Below are 21677 nucleotides of genomic sequence, written 5' to 3'. Positions count from 1 at the left end.
CCCCCAGATATGTACATCTGTTCATGTGTGTCTCCGCACCCGATAGCACCACCCTCCCCCAACCCCAAAGCCCTCATTATCCTCACCCCCCCCCCCCCCCCCCCCCACCCCCCAAAAAAACCCACTCTGGTTTCCATAGCTTCTCTCTCTTAATCTCCAGAATAGAACTGGATTTTAATTGTAGTTCACAAACAAACACAAACAATGGGCTATGACACACAGAGGTAGAGAAAGGAAACAGGAAGTCCACTCACTTAGACACACACTCTCTGTGTGGTGCCAGAGTGGGTGGAATCCAGCAACTTATTTTTAAGAGACAGTTTACATCCAGAAATAAATAAATATGAAAATCCCCCGTAGCTTCATTCTCCTCTGAACCGATGCATGAGATGATTCTTGCACATGGTCCAACGAGCCCCCTCCTGTGCCAAATGCCCCACCCCCTCCCCCACCATGTCCTTGGCTGACCGGAGTCTTATCACCGTCAGAGAGACATTCTCAACCACTTTACTTTATCTGCTGCACGTATCACATTCCTTTACCTGCAAGGGGAAAAACCATTTTGTAGTTTCAGTTGTTCACTCACTGCTGATCACTGCTCTACACTGCTGCTGTGACCACTACTCCATACTGCTGCTCTGACCACTGATCCATACTGCTGCTCTGATCGCTGATCCACACTGCTGCTCTGATCATTGCTCTACGCTGCTGCTGTGACCTCTACTCCATACTGCTGCTCTGACCACTGATCCACACTGCTGCTCTAACACAGCTGCACACTGATGGTTTGATGACTGCAGCACTCTAACCACTACGCCACACTTTGCTCTACACTGGTAGCCAGAACACCGCTCCACACTCACACTGTAGAAGGGACACACTCCCAGTCTCCCAGAGGGTTGGGAAGAAAGTTCTGAGCACTGAGGCTGTGGGCAGGGGGCCCAGCTTCCTGTCCTGGCTGGAGTTGGGCCCTCAGAGGAGGAGGAGAGGCAAGCAGCAGTACCGTCAGGCGGTTCGTTTGATTTCCAGGGCTGAGAGGGGCACTCGACAGCTCCCCACCCCTGTGCTGCTGCTGGAAGGCGCTGAGGAAGCGCTGAGTGGGCTGAGTGCGGCCGTCTCCCTTCCCTCTGAGGGCGGGGGGCACTTCCTGCCACGCCCACTTCGCTCGGGAGAGGTGATGGCTGATGCAGCAGCAGGGTGTCCCCCACACACCCTGCAGGTGCCCCACACACACACACACACACACTCACATGCATACGCACAAGCTAACGTACGCACGTACACGTGCAGACAACTGAGAGTACGATTGGTTTTATGGTCCACCTCCATGTTTCTCCACACTGTTCTCCAACAGACTTCCTTGTCCACCCCATTTCTTTTTCCCCCGCTATCCTCCTTCATTACCATCCTCCCTACTGTCTGTAGTAAAAAGGGGAACTGGAATTTTTATAACTAATTGGAGTTTTTTTGGTTCACCACAACATCCCCCACCCAATTCAGATTGAAGGAAAGACATGGTTTGGTTAACGAGGGAAAATGTTCTGTATTTTCGTGAATCTGCTGAAATGACCTGGTGACTGGGATAACAGTCATAAAAAAGCTAGGCTTTTCAGTACCAAATATTCTACAATTGTATGGTAAGTGGCAAGAGTACCTTACTGATTGACACATGACTAATAAAATTGAATCTCTCTCTCAAGTGACAATTGCAAATCACAACTGCCCCACCTTCAGTTGATGAGTCAATCAGAGCTGAGTGAAGTACCTTATCAAAAAGAACTTCAAATAAATTTACCCTTGTCTGGAGCTCACACATCTACACATACCGCCCACCCAAAGCCTCCGTATAGAGGGCATGATGGGAAAATTGTTCCTGGGTCAGAAGGATGTGAAAACCCTGTTACTGGATCATAGCATGAAACCAGTTTTTCTCAACACTGTCATGGATTTATTGCTGTGAAACACCCCCACAGAAAAGATAGTAAATATAACCGCTCAGTGTTTTTTTTTTTTTTCTTTTTTTCTTTTCTGGTCACGACATGCGGTAATTCTGGGGGTGTCTGAAGGTCAAGTCATTAGTTCCCCTTGCGTGTGGTGAAAGCGTGACTGAACAGCGTGCACTGCAGTGTTACAGCCATGCAGGGAGACACTCACTATACACACAGTCTGTTCCTTGTGCTTTTCCCTTCTCTCTCACATGACATGAGGCTTCCCTGACTCCACCCACAGCCGAAAGTGATTTAGATGAGGATATGTCTGAGACTGAGGATAATGTTGAGGAGGACCCTGACTATGTGGCATCCTCCTCTGATGATGAGAATGAAGCCTTTGAGATACCACATTCTAACCCTCCTTTTGTTTCACAACCACCAATAAACCGTCCTGTCATCTCTCAACCACCAAAAGACCCTCCTGTCATCTCTCAACCACCAAGAAACCCCCTGTCATGGTTCTGTGTTTTCCGTCTGTCCTTCCTTGTTAGGCCGCCAGATGGCGGCACTTCTGTTTTGTGTCCTGCTTGTACCTTGTTTAATTGTATTAATGTTTTCAATTGTTCAATTATTGTTTTTTGGTTGTCTCGTTTTCCCCTCCCTCTCTGTGGCCTGATTGTACATTGTGCCCTGCTGTGTCTCGTCAGTGTCTTGTCTATTTAAGTTCCCTTCTCCCTGACTCAGGTGCTGGATCCTTGTTGGTTGTTTGTTCCTTGGATTGTGTTTCAGCTTGTGCTCGTTCTTGTTACTCAGTGTTTTTGCCGTGAGTGTTATCCTCCCTGCCCGTGTTCTGTTTTTGCTTTGTTTTTTTGGAATTTCTGCTTTTCCTCTGTTTTTGCGCTTCAAGAACTTTGTCCTTTTTGACTTGCCCTGCGTGGCTTCGTTTTTGTTCCCTTGGTTTTTGTTCTGATTAAAAGCAACTCTTGGTTTAGCGTTTACTCTGTGGATTTAGTGTTTTTTGACTTCGCGTTTGGGTCCTACCCCCCACTACCCCGACACCCTCCTGTCATCTCTCAACCCCCAAGAAACCCCCCTGTCATCTCTCAACCACCAAGAAACCTTCCTGTCGCCTCTCAACCACCAATAAACCCTCCTGTCATCTCTCAACCCCCAAGAAACACCCCCATCATCTCTCAACCACCAAGAACTGACATGTTCACTTCCAAAAATGGAGAACTACTATGGTTTGGATCCCCAGTTGAAAGACAGGGTAGACTTAGTGCTGCTAATGTCATAAAAATGGTTCCAGGCCCCATGCTAGCAGTCATGTACAAGACATAAAGTCTGCATTTGAACTCTTCATAACACCATCAATGCAAAAGGATATTCTTGAGATGACAAACTTAGAGAGGAGGCGTGTGTATGGTGACAATTGGAAAGAGCTGGATGTGACCCACTAGCAATCCTATATTGGGTTGCTTATTTTGGTAGGAGTGTACAAGTCAAAAGGTGAAGCAACAACAAGCCTTTAGAATGCTGACACTGGTAGGGCAATTTTTCCAGCCACAATGTCTCTGGAGACATTTCATGTTTTCTCCCACATTATACGCTTTGATGACAGGGAAACAAGGCAGGGTGGACAGGAGCGTGACAAACTTGCACCTATCTCGTCTGAATGAAGAATTGATACCCACGGGTACCTAGTTGAGCTGTTATGTTCATTTAATGAACATATTATTATTATTATTATTATTAATTATTATTATTAGTAGTGGTAGTAGTAGTCGTAGTAGTTGTAGTATTTTCAGTTTTTAAACCCTTTGAATTACACCATGCATCAAATATGTTGTCACTGTGCTGTGAAGTGCTATAATGCTGTGCTATAATGACAACTAGATTTCAGCTGAGGGCCTTCCTGTCAGGGTGGTCAAATACACACTGCCTGTGAGTCACTGTGACACTCTTCCCTCTGTTATTTTGGAGAGGGAGTGAGAGAGAGAGCGAGGGAGAGAGAGAAAGAAGCATGAGGCCCTTTGTGTTTAATAAACACACATTGAAGGACTTTTAGCATAATGACATTGTCAAACCCCCTAACTGTCTTACTCTGAGTCTGAAATCAGAAGCGAAATAGTTGCTTTTGTTGTTGCCATTTGTTTATTTTGAACTCAGAACACTGACTCGGTGGTAAACCACTCAAAGCCTTTGCAAACACACGGCACCCACTCCTGGTCCTACTGAAAGCCTTTTCAAATGCAAAGCACATAATCATGTTCTGTCCACAGGCCCCCACAAAGAGAAATTACCTGACAATGTCCTCACATGCATACAAAGGACCTGCCAATGTCCCCACAGGCACCACTGTAGTACAAGACTCAGTAATCTGGAATATTCTGAGTAGACACATACAGATACACACACACACACACATGCACATGTACAGACTTATGCAAACAGATGTATCCATCGGTAGTTCTGGGGCCCAAAAAAATCAATAACCACATTTGAATAACTCTGTGGTGGGCAATTCCAGTCCTGAAGGGCCTGTGTGTATACAGGTTTTTGTTACCCTGGCTAAATGACCTAATAGGCTGCACGCACCAACACTGGTTCACTTGTAGATTAGATTACAGTAAAACGTTTCATACTGTACAGGGACACAAGAACAGCCTTCAGCTGTCATTCATGCACTTATCAAGAAATGCATCTGAAATGTCAGATGGCATAAATGTTCGGGCTAATTAAGTAACTAAGGCCAGAAGTTGGCATGGAAACCAGGAACGGATGTGGCCTTCATTTCCCACCACTGAATGAACTCCTCCATCCCTTCCCATTCTGCTTTCTCCATATTGAAGTATTGTCCTGTATCTGAGAATGACCCAAAGTTCAGTCAGTTCACACGTCCAAGTGATTATCAGACCTGAAGGCGCATTGCCCTGTTTTCCCAACCCCCACCCACCCACTCAGTCAGTCCTCCAAACCTCCTCCCTCTCCACCTTCTCCTCCTCCCTCGCATCCTTGAACGAGCTTCCTGTCACAGGAAGGAGTGTAGTCCCATAAGGCTTTGTGCCAAAAACGTATTTCCTGCCTCAGGATGGTGCTGAGAATCAAAGTCAAGTTTAAGAAACAAAAAAGAAATTCCCATCCGTCATCTGATAAAGCCACCAGACAAAGGCAGGACGCCCCCCCCTTCAGAGAGGGGAGGGGGGAGCTGCTTGTTTTTCGGATCTGACCCACTTGGCTTTCGTAGACCCCTGGGGTGTGTACGGGCGTCTTGTGCGTGCATGTGTGAGAGGAGCTTAATGAGCACCAATGTCTCTTGGTCAACTAGAATAACCGACAGTGGCCTGTGTCGATATAAGATACTTTTTCTTTTTGTTTTTATTCCCTTAGCAATGAAACACTCATTGCATTCCACTGGGAAAACACCACCCTGAGCAGGTACTGAGTTGCACTGACCTGACACCCTGGCACAGAGGAGGGTCATGTGACTTGCAGTGAGACAGCAGGGTGGGGTTTCGCTGACATAACAGTGGAATCTGACCTTGCACTCGTGTCTCAGAGGGGTGGGTAGAGTTTTGGCTGTCAAGAATGCTCACCACCCAGACACTGTAACCGGGAACCCCAGGGGCAAGTGAGAGGCTGCTTGTGTGTGTGTGTGTGCGTGTGTGTGTCTGTGTGTGCGTGTGTGTGTGTGTGTGTGCGTCTGTGTGTGCGTGTGTGTGTGTGTGCATCTGTGTGTGTGCGTGTGTGTGTGTGTGTGTGTGTGTGTGTGTGTGTGTGTGCGTGTGTGTGTATGTGTCTGTGTACGTTGGTAACTTTTCATCGGCATTACAAGGACAGTTGGACTTATAAGGGCAAAATCAATCTGTGTGTGTGTGTGTGTGTGTGTGAGAGAGAGAGAGATTGTGAGAGAAGGTAAATGAATAAGAGAACTGGTGGCTCTGTACCTTACTGAGTGGATCGCACAGCCTGAGAGACTAGTTGCCAAGGACCTTACAAAGGATGGAGCCTACATGCTGCCTGTCAGTGAAAGGCAGTCTCCCTGGCAGCTCCATGGACATTGTAGTGTTACTTTTATTATTATTATTATTATTATTTATTTTTAAACACACACATATACACAGTGGCACCCGTGTCCTTACCTGTGCTATGGGGTGGGGGAAAGCCAGCACTAAGGCACCTGATAAGATTGGACACCCCTGCCATCGACGCACCCTTCTTGGTGTGGTTAATGGTTGAGATACTCTTGTATAAAATTTCATATTCATTAAATCAGATGTGGACATGGTATGACAAAACCGTTTCAGAGTGACAGGACTGTAATGTAAACTGGATCAGTAGCTGTAATATACAGTTGCGTAAATATGGTGGGGAAACGGTTGTAAAGGTGACTGTGGATCACGGGGGGGCAGATTCAGGGGGCAGAGTGTGCCTGTGAAGTTTCCCACCAGCAACCTGGTGACTGCTGGTCGAATGTAAACCCACAGCTGCTGTCTTCAAATGTCAGCAAAAAACACCAGTGCCCTCTGCCAAGCTGAAACAATACCCGGGCCACCTTTTATTAGGAGGAAACAAGCCTTTCAGCAGCCCTGAGTGGCGATGCCGCATTAGGCCCATCATCGCTTCTGCATCCGGCCAGCGATAACGCAGCGCCAACTTAAATAAAAGCGCGGCGGACGCTGCATCGCGCCGCTAAGCGCCAACTGGGAAACCTGGGATCTGAAGTCCTTTTGTGAGTCCTTCTCCAATCTGCCCCAAGCTTTTTTTTTTTTTGTCACTGCAATCAATTCAGGATTCGCCTCCGAGGCCGCAGTTGTTTTGCGCGGTAACTCACGCGCGGGGAAAAAGGGAGATCTCGCCTTTCGTCCTCGGAAAACGAGCCTTGAGCCCGCCTGTCCAGCGCAGCAGCGTCGCCTCAGGCCAAAGATAATATATATTTGGGGCGCGCGGGGAAAGAGAGTCCGCGCTTTGCGGTGAAATAAGAGCGGTTTTATAGCGCGCTGCGGTGGAACTGAGGAGAGCGGAGCGCTGTGCCTGCTGACCGTGTGCAGTGTGCGCTGCTACTGGTGGAGGGGTCAAGGGCAAGAGGGAGCGAAATTGGGGTCAAATAAATGGGCCCTGCCTCCTCACCTACCACCCCAATCTTCCTCCAGCATATCGCTTCCTGGACAAAGACTAACCCCCCCCCCGGCCCCCACCCCCGCGAACAATTCAGACTCCCTGGACGCTTTCATCTTGAGGGAGGGGGGCTGGATTAAAAATAAACGGGTAAACAGGCTGAAATGTTGCAGTTGGCCCCCAGCCTCGAGCTTTTGATTCCAAGGAGGAAGGTCTCCCCTCGCGGTCAAGGCGCTTCCTCGACCTTGACATAAATATCTGCCGATCCTGCGGAACAATATTGATACTGCGCGTCCAAAAAAATTCCACACAAACTAATTTGGTCCGTGCATAAACAGCCCCTTTCTCCCCCCCCCCCCCCGCACACCACGGGGTGCGGATGCAAGGCGGCGTTTACTGGGGATGTGGCGGAAGTCGCCACGATATCCGATTCCAGATTGGGTCCGAAATGAGTACCGCTGGACTTGTATTGAATTAGAATCTGTACTTGTTTCACTTCTACATGTGATTGTAGGCAATGGGCCTGAGTCGGAGGAACTCTACACTGCCAAAAGTTCTTATTCCATTTCATGTTCCATGTGGAACATGATTTATCATGCTACGTTTAACATGGAAATGAAATGGCAATATCAGCACTTAAAAAGCATTCACCAATCTAGAGTAACTTTAAGCCAATTTACTCCTGAGAATTGCTACAGCCGGCTCGAAAGGCTGCAACAAACAAGTGCAAATGCACCAAAAGAACAATCCAGAAAGTGATTTAAAAAGAAAACCCAGACATGTATTAATATGTCACAAACCTAAACAAACCCTACAAAGTACACAAAACAAAACGATCTCCACAAACCACACACAGCCCCAAAGAAGATCTCCCTCAGCCTCATACTAGAGGGCTTATATTGGGCCACAGGCAGGTGGAGGCAATCAGACAATTAGGTAATTACCTCCACCTGCACTACCCAGACCAGCAGAGGCAGGGGACGTAACAGAATCAGCAGGAGTGAGACAGAGTGGTAAAATTCAGTTCCGTGTGAATGCAGGAGCCCATAAAAATACAGTTCAATGAATACATGGGACAATTTTCTAAAGGCACTTTGGCATCAAAGTCATACAATCCAGCCAAGCATAACTGGTGTTATAACGTGACACTGTGGGTAAAGTATACAGCACAACCCACACATACAGAGCAAAGCTTCTGAAATTTGAGCCATGGAATGAAACATATTCACCAAAGTCATCCTGAAAGACAACACAACACAACCCAAAACTCCTCTGAATTACAAACCACTGACAGAGTGGTTAACAAGCCACTAAGCCAGTGAGGGGAGGGGGTGGGGGGGACTAACATAATACAAGATTAAATAAATGTCTAATGAATTTCACACAAAAAAAATGTGAAATGAACATATGTATGTATTCTCTCTCTTTCTCTCTCTCTCTCTCTCTCTACATATATATATATATATATATATATATATATATACAATCTATATGTTTAACGTTTTGTATTAATAGGCAATAGGATGTAGGTTGACCACTGATGCACGAAGCTGAAACCGCTGTTATCTTATTGCCTTCATTAAAAAAAAAAAAAAAAACATTGGTCAAAGAGAAACACGCAGGCAGCGTGCTGACTCTCTCACGTGCACTGGCAGCAGGCATGCTTTGCTGAGTGGGCAGTAGCAGACGTCTGCTTGCGTCCACTCTCTTCCTGCGGTCTGCAGAACGCCGATAAGGCCTGCCTGCTGCAGCCAGCTCAGACGCAGTGGGTCTGTCCCACAATCACAGGAAGCTGGAATTAACCCTGCACAGCGCCACTTCCCCTGCACCTGAGAGCCAACAGATACGCACACATACACACACACACACACTGCATATACACATGCCCACACACACACACATGCGCACACACTAAATATACACATGCACACATGCACACACACACTACATATACACATGCACACATACACACACACACATACACACACACACACACACTACATATACACATGCCCACACACACACACACATGCGCACACACACTACATATACACATGCACACACACACACACACACACGCACACACACAAACATGCATACACACACACTACATATACACATGCACAAACACACACACACCACATGCACACGTGCATACACACACACTACATATACACATATACACCACTTGCACACACACACATGCACACACAGATGCACACACAGGCACACACATCACATGCATGCACACACACACACACACACACACACAACCATGCCGACCGAGGAGCTGCACAGAGCCTCACATTTTGCACCACACCCAGGGCAGGATCAAAGGAAGTCGAGATGTTTATCTTGACTCTGCAGAAGATCTCACCCTTTCACCCCCAGGAGACCCGGACCCAGCCTTCACATCTTTAAATTATGCTCAAGACTCCATTAATTCAGTTTTCCAAAGCCCTCACTGAACATGAACCGTCCAGCCAGGTCCCGACCTTCACCGGGCCGCGCACTGCTCCTCACATATGCTCCCATTAACCTTGACAACGCTAACGCTCGCCACGCAGGCCTGGTCGGTAAACAGGAAAGCCCCAGCTCTCAGCCACCGCATTCCTGAGACGGCGTCTAATGCTCAGACCAACGTTTGTCATTACAACATTCACAATGCTCGTACATGCGCGAAGTACATTTTTCAAATTCCTAGCTGTGGATTTTCAGTCAAGGTTATAATTGCAAGCATTCCAACCGCAGGGATGCAGCCGACTTTCGTTTTGACGCCCAGTCAAATGCCAGTTCACGTGCAGCTTCCTTTAATCGATTTTTAGAAAATGTGTCTGATGAAACACGCTCTTTCTTCAAATATGCACTGGAGAACGCTACCAATCGCGCACGTCCATCGGCCTGCTGTGATTGCAAAAACCCCTGAACTCTTTTCTCTGTCATCTGTGATCTGTCCATTCTGCCTCCTTTCTGTAATTATTTCCTATTGTGTACACAGACTTTTATCAAGAACTGTTAACTGCATTTGTCGGCTGTCTTTGAGAAGAAGCCATTTCAGCAGCTGGAAGCAGCGAGATTTCAGTTGGACCTGAGATAGCCCTCTTTCTTCTCCTCTCTGATCTTCTGATTGAGCTCTGCTAATGTTTCCCAGCTCTTTTTAAACATCTCTGAGCAGTAGATAAATCAAGTGAGATGGAGCTATGTGGTTCTGGGCTTCCTCAGAATGGAATCTGTCACAGATTTGGGCAAGTGATAGAGCCAACCTGCCAAACCCTCATCTCAGTCAGGATTCAAGCACAGAACTTTAAAATATATTTTGCATGCAATGGATTAACTAATGGAAACTCAGGATTAAAACAACAGAAAAATGTCCTTCAAACACCAACAATATAACTGTCATTCATAGCTGTGAATTTATTTCACTATGATTGATGCTGAACTGAATTCAAAAACAAACACAGTAACACTGACTCAGAAGATTGGCTGTCTACAGTATAACTGTCAAAGATAATTGTAAACTTCATCCAAAAGGTCCATTTGACAGCCACAGCTAAGTGAAACTAAACCATTAATGGAATAACAGACAGCAATAACAATATAAAACTCTAGCATCATAAAAGTCATCAAAATTCAGAGTGCTTTTTTTCAGAGTATCACGCACTGGTACAGACTACGACATGACTTCAGGTAACCCATAGTTTAGCATCATCTTTGAGGTGATATTTAGGCAAAGTATAAATTAAATAGAAATTTAAATCTTATTAGCATAGATACTCATATTTTGTGAATGCGACACGTGTAATTGGCTCTGTGTATTGCATCATGCACTTATCAATGCCCTGCAATTGGTTCAAAGTAAAAACAGTAATGGAAAACAAAGAGATTTATTTCAGTAAGACAAAATGAAAGCTCAATGTAAAAAGTAACCCTGTCATGTAATGGTCTATTGAAATTATAGCAGTGAGCTCTTTCCTTATACAATAATGAAGATGAGTGAGCAAGTGTTCTGACAAAACTTCTCCAGCACAAGGCATTTCAGTGGCCACTGCGATTCAAAGAAACAGAAAGACAAAAAAAACGAGACATACTTTCATTATTCATAATCTAAAGGGAGAACACATTGCATTTAGTTTGAACCTGGACCTTGGTGCCTTTTTGTCAGAGCACACGTACAGAGAGAGGCAGTCTGGCATGAAATTCCAGGGTGAAAATGTTCTGAGCACAGCTTTAGACCACGGTGGGAGCGGACGGGTAGATGGACACTAAGGTTCATTGAGTAACCAAGGTGACCTTTTTGGGCAGAGGACGCTGCCCGGTCCTCCTCTCCTGCCGCAGCCCCTCCAGCTGGGCCACGGCCTCGGACAGCATGTCCATCAGCACCTCCTGACGCAGCCTCAGCGCGTTGTTCTCCTCCTCCAGGGCCTGCTTCCTCTGCTTCAGCCGGCGGAGCCTGGAGCTCGATTTCGAGCTCTCCCCGGGGCTGGAGGACACCCAGCGGCCTTCCACGAACGTGAAAGAGCGTCCCGCCAGGGAGAGGGTCGGGGGTCCGTCCAGGCCCAGCGTCGCCATGCGGGAGTTGTAGTCCAAGATGTAACGGGATATGTACGAGGTCCCCCAGAGAGGCGGAATGCTACTGAAGCCACTCCCCCTGTTGGGGGAGGAGTCTCCCAGCCTATCCCATATGGCTTTCAAAATGGACATCCCAGTTTTTTTGGCGCCGTCAGGAGTTACTCTGAGGATGAAGCAGAGAACAGTATCAGTGCTAAAGAGTTCATTATGGAGCTACAATCAACTCCTGATAATTGTGATGCTGGATTATTACATATTCCTTTCATTGAACATAGGTCATTTGGTCTGGCATTCAGCCAGACCAAAGTAAATCCCACTGAATATTTCTCTCTGTTTTATACACACTCTGATTAAGTGAATATCTGTACATCACTCCAAAAGCATAAGCAGTGACCAGGAGCTGACTACTTTGACCAGACTGAGCACCTAATGCAGCTATACAGACTGCTGGCGCAGACACTCAGAGAAATAGTAGTAGCTACATACCGGGCAGCCCAGGTGGAGCAATGTAGGTGACTTTCCGTGATTCTGCTTCAAGCGGCTTTTCTGACTCTTACACAGAAAAAAAAAATGCAATTGGTTGTCTATCAGCTAAAAATCCCCTTAATGATCATCCATCGATGTGTTCAAAGATCTGCGCCAGAAGCACTTTCATGAAAGCTCCTTTTACATCTTCAGTGAGTAATACCTACCGTTCCACGGCTCTCTGCAGAGATTAAAAGTCAGCCCATGGACAGGGGATGTCAAGGCTCTGACAGCTGAAAAAGGATCAAAAACACTGAGCAGACAAGGCTAAAGAGATCAAAGAATCGCCTCATTTTTTTGGCTCCTGTCACTTTGTTTACTTTTGTAATGTTACAATATGCATGCGCGTCACCACGGTGACAGTGGAACGCATATTAGTTGCCGCGGGAGACGACGGCCGTTGACAGCGTTCCACAGGAGCGCGTTATGTGCACAGATTCTTTGATTCCCAGATGTGTTTGCATGTTTCATCTCCATGTGGAATCATTTTCCACTCCTGGATTGCCAGATGTGTTTACTTCAGCGTTTTTTAATCACTTACCCACAAGAGCAGTGTTTCTACCACATAAGTGGTTTCCACAAAACTGATTGTAAGAGGAGAGTCAAAAACATAAGTCTGTGTAGTTGAGACTTTTGTGATTCTAATACTTTTAAACAACGGAACTTTTCTTTTATATTGTTGATTGTCCAGGAATGAATTACACCAGCGCTGTATGACGCTGTGTATGCTTTGACGCGATTTGTATTTTAATAAAAATTTCAAATATCCATCCTCAAATAGTTAAGGCAAACGCGAGAATAGCATAAATAAGGAACATTTATATATGTACCTCGGTCAGCAGAGTTACGTGTGTGTGCTTGCGTGCGTGTGTGAACTGTTTAACACGAAAACATTAATTATTTATTTAAAGAATGGTTATTTCCCCCAGAAATGGTAGTTCATTAATAAACAGTCTTCACTTGGAGTCGACGTAGTTTAATATCCATTTGGCGCCACTGCATGTCTGGAGGAAGCTGAAGCCTCACATATGCTCTGGTGCAAAATAGCGACGTAATTTCATTAAAATATATGTATTTTATATTTTAAGGGGGATTCCGTACTTGCAGAACTAGGCTATGTATTAAAAATCCAGTAAACATTTGGTGAAACTGGGTAAACGTTGTAAAGAATCTGGAAGGATAATTATGTGAACCTTAGAAGGCCTATGGTCCTGTTGCACGAATAAAATTATTAGCCTTATTGGTAGATCTTAAACAGTACTCTTGCACCATCTAGAGCTGAAAGTGTATATCTCATCACAGATTTAAGGGCGCGAGGATTCCGAGCATGGTAAATGGTAAATGGACTGCATTTATATAGCGCTTTTATCCAAAGCGCTTTACAATTGACGCCTCTCATTCGCCAGAGCAGTTAGGTGTTAGGGGTTAGGTGTCTTGCTCAAGGACACTTCGACACGCCCAGGGCGGGGTTTGAACCGGCAACCCTCCGACTGCCAGACAATCGGTCTTACCTCCTGAGCTATGTCGCCCCATAGCATCAAGGCAAAAGATAAGCAGCACAGCACAGCTCTGCAAATGCCTTTAACAGGACGAGCAACAGGTTGCAACCGTTGCAACTTATCTATGAATCACAAAAACGACGTTTTGAGTGAAATGTTTGCGGTTGTCGAAAGCCTCAATAGACAGGAAAAGAAACAAATTAGCCTGACCTCCATCAGGGGGTATCAGCACAGATCTTTGACAACTGCTACAGCTCTGTATGTTTCAACTTTACTTCAGACAACATGTACTCATCGCTGGGTAGATTGCTTAAGATTCAAGCCTTCTCTCAATGAGTCTAATTCATACTCTTCAGAGTAGTGACAACCTAAATGTTAGCACTGTGTAGAATTAAGACTTGTCGTTAATAGTGTAGTGTTCTAGATATCATTCCCAAGATGGTCATGATGGTATGTGCAATGGCCATACTCTGTACAAGGAGTTTTTTTGTGATTAATTTCCTTAGTTTTTGCACCGGGAGGTTTAATTAACACTTGGTATTATTATGCATGTAAGCTTCACTGGAAATTATTACCAAATAAAATTCTAAACATCATCCTAAAACAAGTATTAGATTATATGGTAGTGTATCAAATGTTTAAATCATATTTTCTGTAACACTGCACAACATATTGAGTAGGCTATAGCACCACAGGTGTGAGAAATATCCTTCTCAAACATAGCCCACTGTCCCAAACATAGGCCTCCCAAGCATAGGCCTACTGTGCCTATAATACCATGACACAAAGCCACTATTTTAAAACCCACCATGTTACCACGTCACCTTTCACAGGTAATCAACCACACGTTTGAAGCTTTGAATTTCTCATTTACAAAAAGTATTTTACTTTCACAATAGCCAACATTTGGTCTGTGCAATTTCCCATTAATAAGAAAAACAGAATTCACAATTGTTATGTTTGTATTTCACGAAGACATGTTCCCACGATACACAAAACATAGCCGAAAACTCTTAAGAAAAGTAACTTAAACCCAGAGCAAGGTATTCAAACCATATGTACACGAATGCATCAGTCTTTAAAGACAAAAACTATTTGCATTATCTTAATAAAGACAACCCACAAATATATAAACTGCAGCGGTCAGTGAGCAATCTTATTTACTATCACTGGCTTCCTACGCAATGAAGAAAGTGTCTAAGCACTTTTTTTATCTCTAAAAAAAGTGTTTAGACATGAAAAAAATTATAAAATCAATTTTGTGATCTATGAAAACCTAAGACTTTGAGATTGATTGATTTCTTTGTGCTCTATCTGTGATTATATATAGTACGAATTATATTCTGAGAAACAAATTAATTTCCATTTACAAAAGTATCCCTTAAACCTGCATTCCTCCATTTATTTCATGTCAGAAGACATTGCTATATCCCGTGTTTGTAATCAGCTCCACCTCAGGATTAAGACGCGCACGTAGACTCACAGAGCAAGTGAACATAACAGGCGGTTTACAGAAGCGTGGCTGAACGGAAAACAGGCTCTGTTTACTGTGCAGACAAGGTCAGCAGGGTCTGAAAAAGAGACAGTGAGGATGTTTCTGTTCTCCATGATACAGTGTAAATCATGTTTTGTACTTTTGGAAAGACGATGTCATGGGGAGCAAGTTGGCGTCTCAGCTACAAAGGTTACCCCAGTGTGATATGCTTACAGAGATTCATTGTTGTATTGTTTTGTCATGATTGTGTCTTCATTTGATAACTTGGGGTTTTTTCCTTGTGTATAAGCAGAGGAGTGCAATGGTCGAAAATGTTTGTTCCTGCTAGATACATAGAACTACTGTCTTACTCCTGGTTGACATTTTTCCTCTTAAAAATAATGAATATATTAACATCAGTAACACAACAATCCAGGTGAATGGCTTAAACCTGAACCACTCATGGCTGGTTTAGTTGTATGTACATCATCAGCCTTTATGCCATTGTTGGTTACCCATGTTAGCATGAACACACGCTTCAAAATGCAAATATATTTGAATATGTAAATTAACAAACAAATAATATTGGTCCAAATGTTAGCCTCAGTATCACATGTATGCTACAGACACCAGGGCATTTCATTTTTTTTTTCTCCTTCCTCTCCAAGATACTGAAATGAAAGCTTGGTTATGGTGTCGGTTACTCAAGGACGAGACAGCATTCTAGAACCATAAAAAAGCCTTATGATGTCACACTGTGCATTGGGCTGTGCCAGGGGAGAAGCTGTGCCAGGGGAGAATTTAGCAGCTCTGGACTTCTACCGTCCAATTCTGCTTAGTTCCTATTTTTGTGCTCCTCGTCTCACTCCGCCATCTCAGTTCTGCAAAAGAAAGCTGCTGAGCTGTTTCAGGACATCCAGCCCCAGGTACAGCTGACACATGGAGTTCAGCACTCCTAGACAAGACAGGCCAATCAGCAACCAGAGAACCTTAGCACTGAAGTACAGGGGAGCCAATCTACAGAGACAAGGGGGGAGGGGGAGAGAGAAGTAGACAGAGTGAGAAACACTAAAACTCAGGTTTCTTAACTTGCATCACATGACTTTCATGAGTTTTCAGTAACTACAAAGAAAAACAAAGAGGCTGTTGCCACAGCACTGGTTTTATCCAATATCCTGTCTGAAATGAATTTGGTGCTCTGACTGCGTTCAATTAACAAAAGCCGGTAGTAGCATGACGCTAAGGGAGCTTGCAACACTGAGGTTTTAGGCTTGATTCCAGGTAGGAATGCTGTTGTACCCTTGAACAACGTACTCAACCTGAGTTAATTTGAGCTGTATGAATGGAATATACACAAAAATAGCCTAATTCACTCTGCGTAAGAGTGTCTGCTACATGCATAAAATGTAATTGCCGATGTGGGTCATAAAATAACAATGGAAGGAAATTGACATTTCAATTTGTGCTTCAAGAGATAAAATCCATTGACCCAGCCAACTTTACATGCCAAACAACAGTATCACCAAAATTCCACAAACAGTTCCATTGAATTATTTTCTTCAGCAAAATTCCCCAAAGAGTTCCGTTTAATTATTTTCTTGAACTCGAAGCCAAGCCCAAATCCCATCACCTCAGATATTGGGTGTTGGTTTGTTCACACTCATGGTGCTCAAAAAGGGCATATTCAGGGGGGTGCTGAAGCAAAGCACTGTCCTATCTGCAAAAAGGAAGCATGTACAGCCTTCTGTCAAGGAAAGCACCGTTTCCTGTCACTTTTATCTTTAAGATTGTAACCAGATAAGGACAAACCGTGTCTCAGTGTTATCGCACATCACTTCCAGTTCTCTAAATGGGTCAAGGCCAGGGACGAGAGCTTGGCCGTTAAAATCTTTCAGACCTATAAGCATTGCCAATGAAGCCCCTTTGCTTTTTTTGGTCTCGATCTTTTGTTTTCAGTGTTTTTTTGTGTTTTTTTTTTAAATATTGCTCCACCTACCCCCCACCCCCCTACCTGCTGTGTGCAGACTCAGAGTAGCCCCTGAAGTACATGAGTCGTCCGTACAGATAGAGAAGCCCGCAGACAGATGCAGCAGCTGTGGGAGAAAAAAATAAAGAACATCTTTACTGCGCCTCCGCCTTCGATATCTGTTCTGTACTAAGTGGAAGTCAAAATTTATACCCAGGAACCCATGTGAATGTAACTACAATACAGTGCTGAGACAATTGTAAGTGCTCTTGTTGGCCTACCTGTTACTAAATCAGAGGCACTAATTTTAGGTCTACTGATTTTGCTAGCCATGTTAATTCACAGATACATGAGACTGAAACGTGTAGGCTCAAAAAAAAAGTCATAACTACAGTAGGCCAGTTAATCATGCTGTCATTAAAATTACTTTCATTATTACATCATCATCTCAAAAAACTACTAGCTAATACAAAGTGGGCTAATAAACACTTACTGCTTGTGTGGTCATCATCATCATCAGTTCAGTAATTATCAATGTATAATCAACTTGATGAATTCCTGTTTTAATTAATATGATTTAATAGACAGCAAGTCGTGAGGGAGAGAAAGAGGGAGGGAGAAGTCAGGACCACTGAAATATGAAAACTTCCTGGTTTAAAATACCTTAGAACAATTTTTTATTGTTCATAGTAGTTTGTAGTATAATATATTTTTTTTTTATGGAACAGTGTTGTTCAAAATTTGAAATCAAAATCCATTTAAAAAATCAAAATGAAATTGTATTGAAATGAAAACTTGGTAATCGCTCAGCACTGCTGAATATCACTGGTCCACTTCAGGTCGAGAACTATAGAGCTCGTTATCTGTCTATTTCCAAATATGGTATTGTGTTCTCTAATATGAATATTTGAGATAAGAGAAACACAGGCATAGAAACCAGGCACCTGCGAAGGCAGACTCACATATGAAAATAAATTTTGCGTGCACAGGAAGTAAATGTGTTAATAAAATAATATGATACAGTCCTCTGAAAAAAAAGTTTACTAAAATTTCCCTCATTTGGACAAGTTCTCCCTCCTTTGTCATTGTCAATTACTATCACGCAGGATTTCAGCCTTAATGGGCTATACAGTAATGTGTAAATTGAAATCAATCAAGTGCAAATACATAGTAAAACTGCCGCCACTATACCTCCAGTTCTTCATTACCAACGTCTGAAATTTTCAGAAATAGAAGGAGGAAGATAAACACGCTAAAAAGGTCACGCCTATATCCGTTTGTGCTTTAACAGCATAAAGACAAAAGACTTCAGCTTCTATGAATGCACAAAGAAATGGGGAGTAAAACTAATGAACTAGTACTATACTCACATAGACCAGTTCACACGTGTATGACTGCAATTAAAAGGTAATTTTGGGGAAGAACTTGGTGTTGAGCATCATCTATATTTGGGGTTTGTGTCCTTTAACCGAGAGCTTTTGAAAAATGAAATTCCTTTGTTGCTTTTATCCACTGTAATTTTTATTGGAGTGACTTTTCCATGAGATCACTACTGATGTGACGCTGTGCATTACGGCGACGTTGGCAGACAAACCCTCACCCTGGCTGAAGAAGACTCCAGTCACCCAGAGGGTACAGATGAAGATGGGAAAGTACTCTGAGCAGTTTACTCTGGGAAAATCAGAGACACATTTTTTGAGAATGACACATGATAAACACACACACACACACACACACATGCACACACACACAAAGTACATGTACAAAGTAACACTTTTTGTGTTACTACTTTTGTGTTATTTTCAACACATTTAGTGCTACAAATGTACAATATGTGTTAACACAAAAAGTAACACAAAATGCATGCATGTTAAAAATGACATATTTATGTGTTGTGTTATCTGTTTTTGAGAGGGCATGTTGTGAGAGACAAACAAACAAAGACCAGTAATCAATCAACAGCTGTCCTTAGCTTTCACTGACAAGTAAATGCAAGTGTTACACAAACTGGCTACTAACAGTAATCACTGATTACCCCCCCCCCCCCCCCCCCCCTTATTATTAAGAGGTAATAGGTGTCCACTGTTATAAAACTTAGTTATATATACACACATACGCACACTTTGGTCAGTGTTCTGCAGAAATGAGAAGCAATTAGCCATTTTGTTGGGGAGACGCAATCCATGCTATCATGCTAAAAGGATATGACAGTAAGCCAAGCTTAGGTGTTGGAAACCTTCAATTTGCATCCCTTGCTTATCTGTAGAAACTCACTTTCAGTTCACTGAACAAATACTAATAACTAGTTAAAATAGTAACTGTGCACATTGTGTTTGGATGGATTTGACAGCGTTTGAGTGAGTGCTTAGTACAAGTGTGTAAGTTTGAAAGAGCTCAAATATGTGTTGACTGAGTAGGCATGTGTGTTTGAGCATGCCAGGGTGTGTCTGGATAGGAGCACATGGAGTTCGCCCAGCTGAGTGTAAGTGTGTGGCACAAACCACTCAACTGAGCTCTGAAGACTCTCTCAAACTCAGGTGGGCCGGTGGTACTTGGAGGAGACACAGAGTACTTACGTCTGGCGTAGATCACCTGTAAGGAGAAATAGGCTGGGAGAGAGAACGAAGCGGTCATCACACCAGACATAACAAAGAATAACAAGCACCACACTAAATCATATGCTGCTGGAAATTACCTACATAGGCTCACTACCATTTTTACCTGACTTTATGTCTCAAAATTATAACATGAATATAGCTCCCCCCCCCCAATAATAAATTATTGTTTCCTGGCTAAACCTTCGTTCTCCCACTAAGTCACAGCCTCTATTTATTCATTATTAGCATCAGGAAGAAAAAGACGCCATATACTATAACTACAGTAGAGGTTACAATTAGTTTTAAAATACTTGTTTCACAGTGAGCATACATACGGCGTGAACGTCATTCGCCGAAACGCGCACATTGCTGCTTGAAAGCGAAAAGATACACGCAATAATTATTTGTGAGTGCGGGTCTAATTTCTATAACTGATTTCTTACGTCAGTATTAAAATACTAGTTAAAGCACCACTTGAGTCCAAAGAGCACGCGAATTACCTCCATACCGATCATACAGCGATTGCTTAGAACGGGGAGGCGCGTATTTACTCAAGAGTAGTGATACTGGACAGAAACTGTTATCAACCGAACAAAATTAATATCTTTCTTGGGTATTAAATCTGAGAAAGCGCAGTCGCACTGATTCGGGATAGGGATTCTTATACAAGACGCAATGTGGGTACAATGAAGACCAGGTATGCACATTGCCTACTGCAGAAGTGAATCATTGTATTCTCAAATTTAAAACTGCATTAAACAAAACTTTCCATGCATCCAGTCACGATGAACTTTAAATCCGTTATTTAGTATAGGGGATTCTGGCAATTATTTGATAGTCAAATTAAATAAGACCACCGTACGTAGCTTTTCAAATAATCTATATTCGATCTGTTGGAATAACGTATAACCTGAATGACATTAATAACTATAAAACGCGTAGATGTACTGGTGAGAAACCTGTAACTAGCTACTGGCAGTATCGCTCCAAAAACTCGATATTGCTAGATTAAAACCAGAATAGCGCACTTGGAAAAAAACAATGACTCTATAATTAACTTTGTGAGAAAAAAATCACCTCGTGAATTACGATAGGTTTTCAAATTACGAAAATTATTTTCAAAATGCACGTGGGATTGCGGTTTTACCTTGCTCAAGAACTCCCAGTACTGTAACCGCCGCAATATTAATAACCTGGTCGAGCATCGCGCAGCTTTGGTCCTGACCTGACTTCAAGCTGTGATCCGAGACTATTTCGAAAACCCGGATGTACCGGCTTACTTCAACACCGAATCAAAAAAAAAAAAAAAAAACCTCTTTACACATTACGCCTACACATATCGGGTGCTAAACGAAAAGAAAACGGTTAAATAAAACTTCGGAAACGAGACTAGACTGGTCATATAAGAAAGTACGGACACACCCACCAGCGAAATTGAGAAATGCCTGCGATTCTAGGAAAATACATCCGATTTCAGGAGAAACCGAATATTTAGGGAGGTGGGGGTACTTCAGCCAGAATAACTTTGACTCATGGATAATAAAGGAAAACATGAAGGTCCGCACCAAAGCCATAGGTTGAGGATACAGGTGATGGTTCGGACCAAACCCCCGTTACCACCAGCTGTTTTTAAAGGCGTGGATCATCCCAAAATAACTTTCAGCAGATAGTGATGTCACATTGTGGCAAACCACAATTACGCATCACAAGCAGATTTGGAGTTGTGATGTAGGTCAGTGTATGGCTGCTGGAAGCATTTCTACCCAACACAGAGAGGACGGGCGGCTGGAGAGAGAGACAAGGAGAAAGGGAGGGAGAGAGAAGACAAGCACTTGCGTGGGACTTTTAACGGGTCATTAATTCATTCCAACATCCAAATATAACCTGCAATATCTGAATGTGTCAGTAGTGTGCGTCAAAGTGTATGGAAACACAAGTGGCAGAAAATTAATGATACTGGTGCTGTCTCTCAAACGGACATCAAATTTGATGTCAAAG

General features: G+C 43.5%; 2 protein-coding genes across 2 annotated transcripts; both read right to left on the bottom strand.

Annotated features, from left to right (window-relative positions):
- Positions 1-10521: 10521 nt before the first annotated feature.
- On the bottom strand, positions 10522-12779 carry LOC118223011 (protein chibby homolog 1-like). The gene is made up of 3 exons (XM_035409054.1): positions 12311-12779; positions 12105-12170; positions 10522-11781 (listed from the first exon to the last, which is right to left on the bottom strand). The coding sequence occupies exon 3, from the start codon at positions 11748-11750 to the stop codon at positions 11319-11321; it is 432 nt and encodes a 143-aa protein (XP_035264945.1). The 5' UTR covers positions 11751-11781; positions 12105-12170; positions 12311-12779; the 3' UTR covers positions 10522-11318.
- Positions 12780-14504: 1725 nt separating this feature from the next.
- On the bottom strand, positions 14505-21261 carry ltc4s (leukotriene C4 synthase). Its single transcript, XM_035409053.1, has 5 exons — positions 20827-21261; positions 19592-19691; positions 18683-18753; positions 17128-17209; positions 14505-16133 (listed from the first exon to the last, which is right to left on the bottom strand). Exons 1-5 carry the CDS (start codon positions 20882-20884, stop codon positions 15992-15994), a joined length of 453 nt encoding a protein of 150 aa, XP_035264944.1. The 5' UTR covers positions 20885-21261; the 3' UTR covers positions 14505-15991.
- Between the last annotated feature and the right edge of the window lie 416 nt (positions 21262-21677).

Source organism: Anguilla anguilla, chromosome 3 (genome assembly GCF_013347855.1).
Source record: "Anguilla anguilla isolate fAngAng1 chromosome 3, fAngAng1.pri, whole genome shotgun sequence".
NCBI classification, from domain to species: Eukaryota; Metazoa; Chordata; class Actinopteri; order Anguilliformes; family Anguillidae; genus Anguilla; species Anguilla anguilla.
The sequence above is the reverse complement of the archived record's forward strand: the minus strand, read 5'-3'. Positions and strand labels throughout refer to the sequence as shown.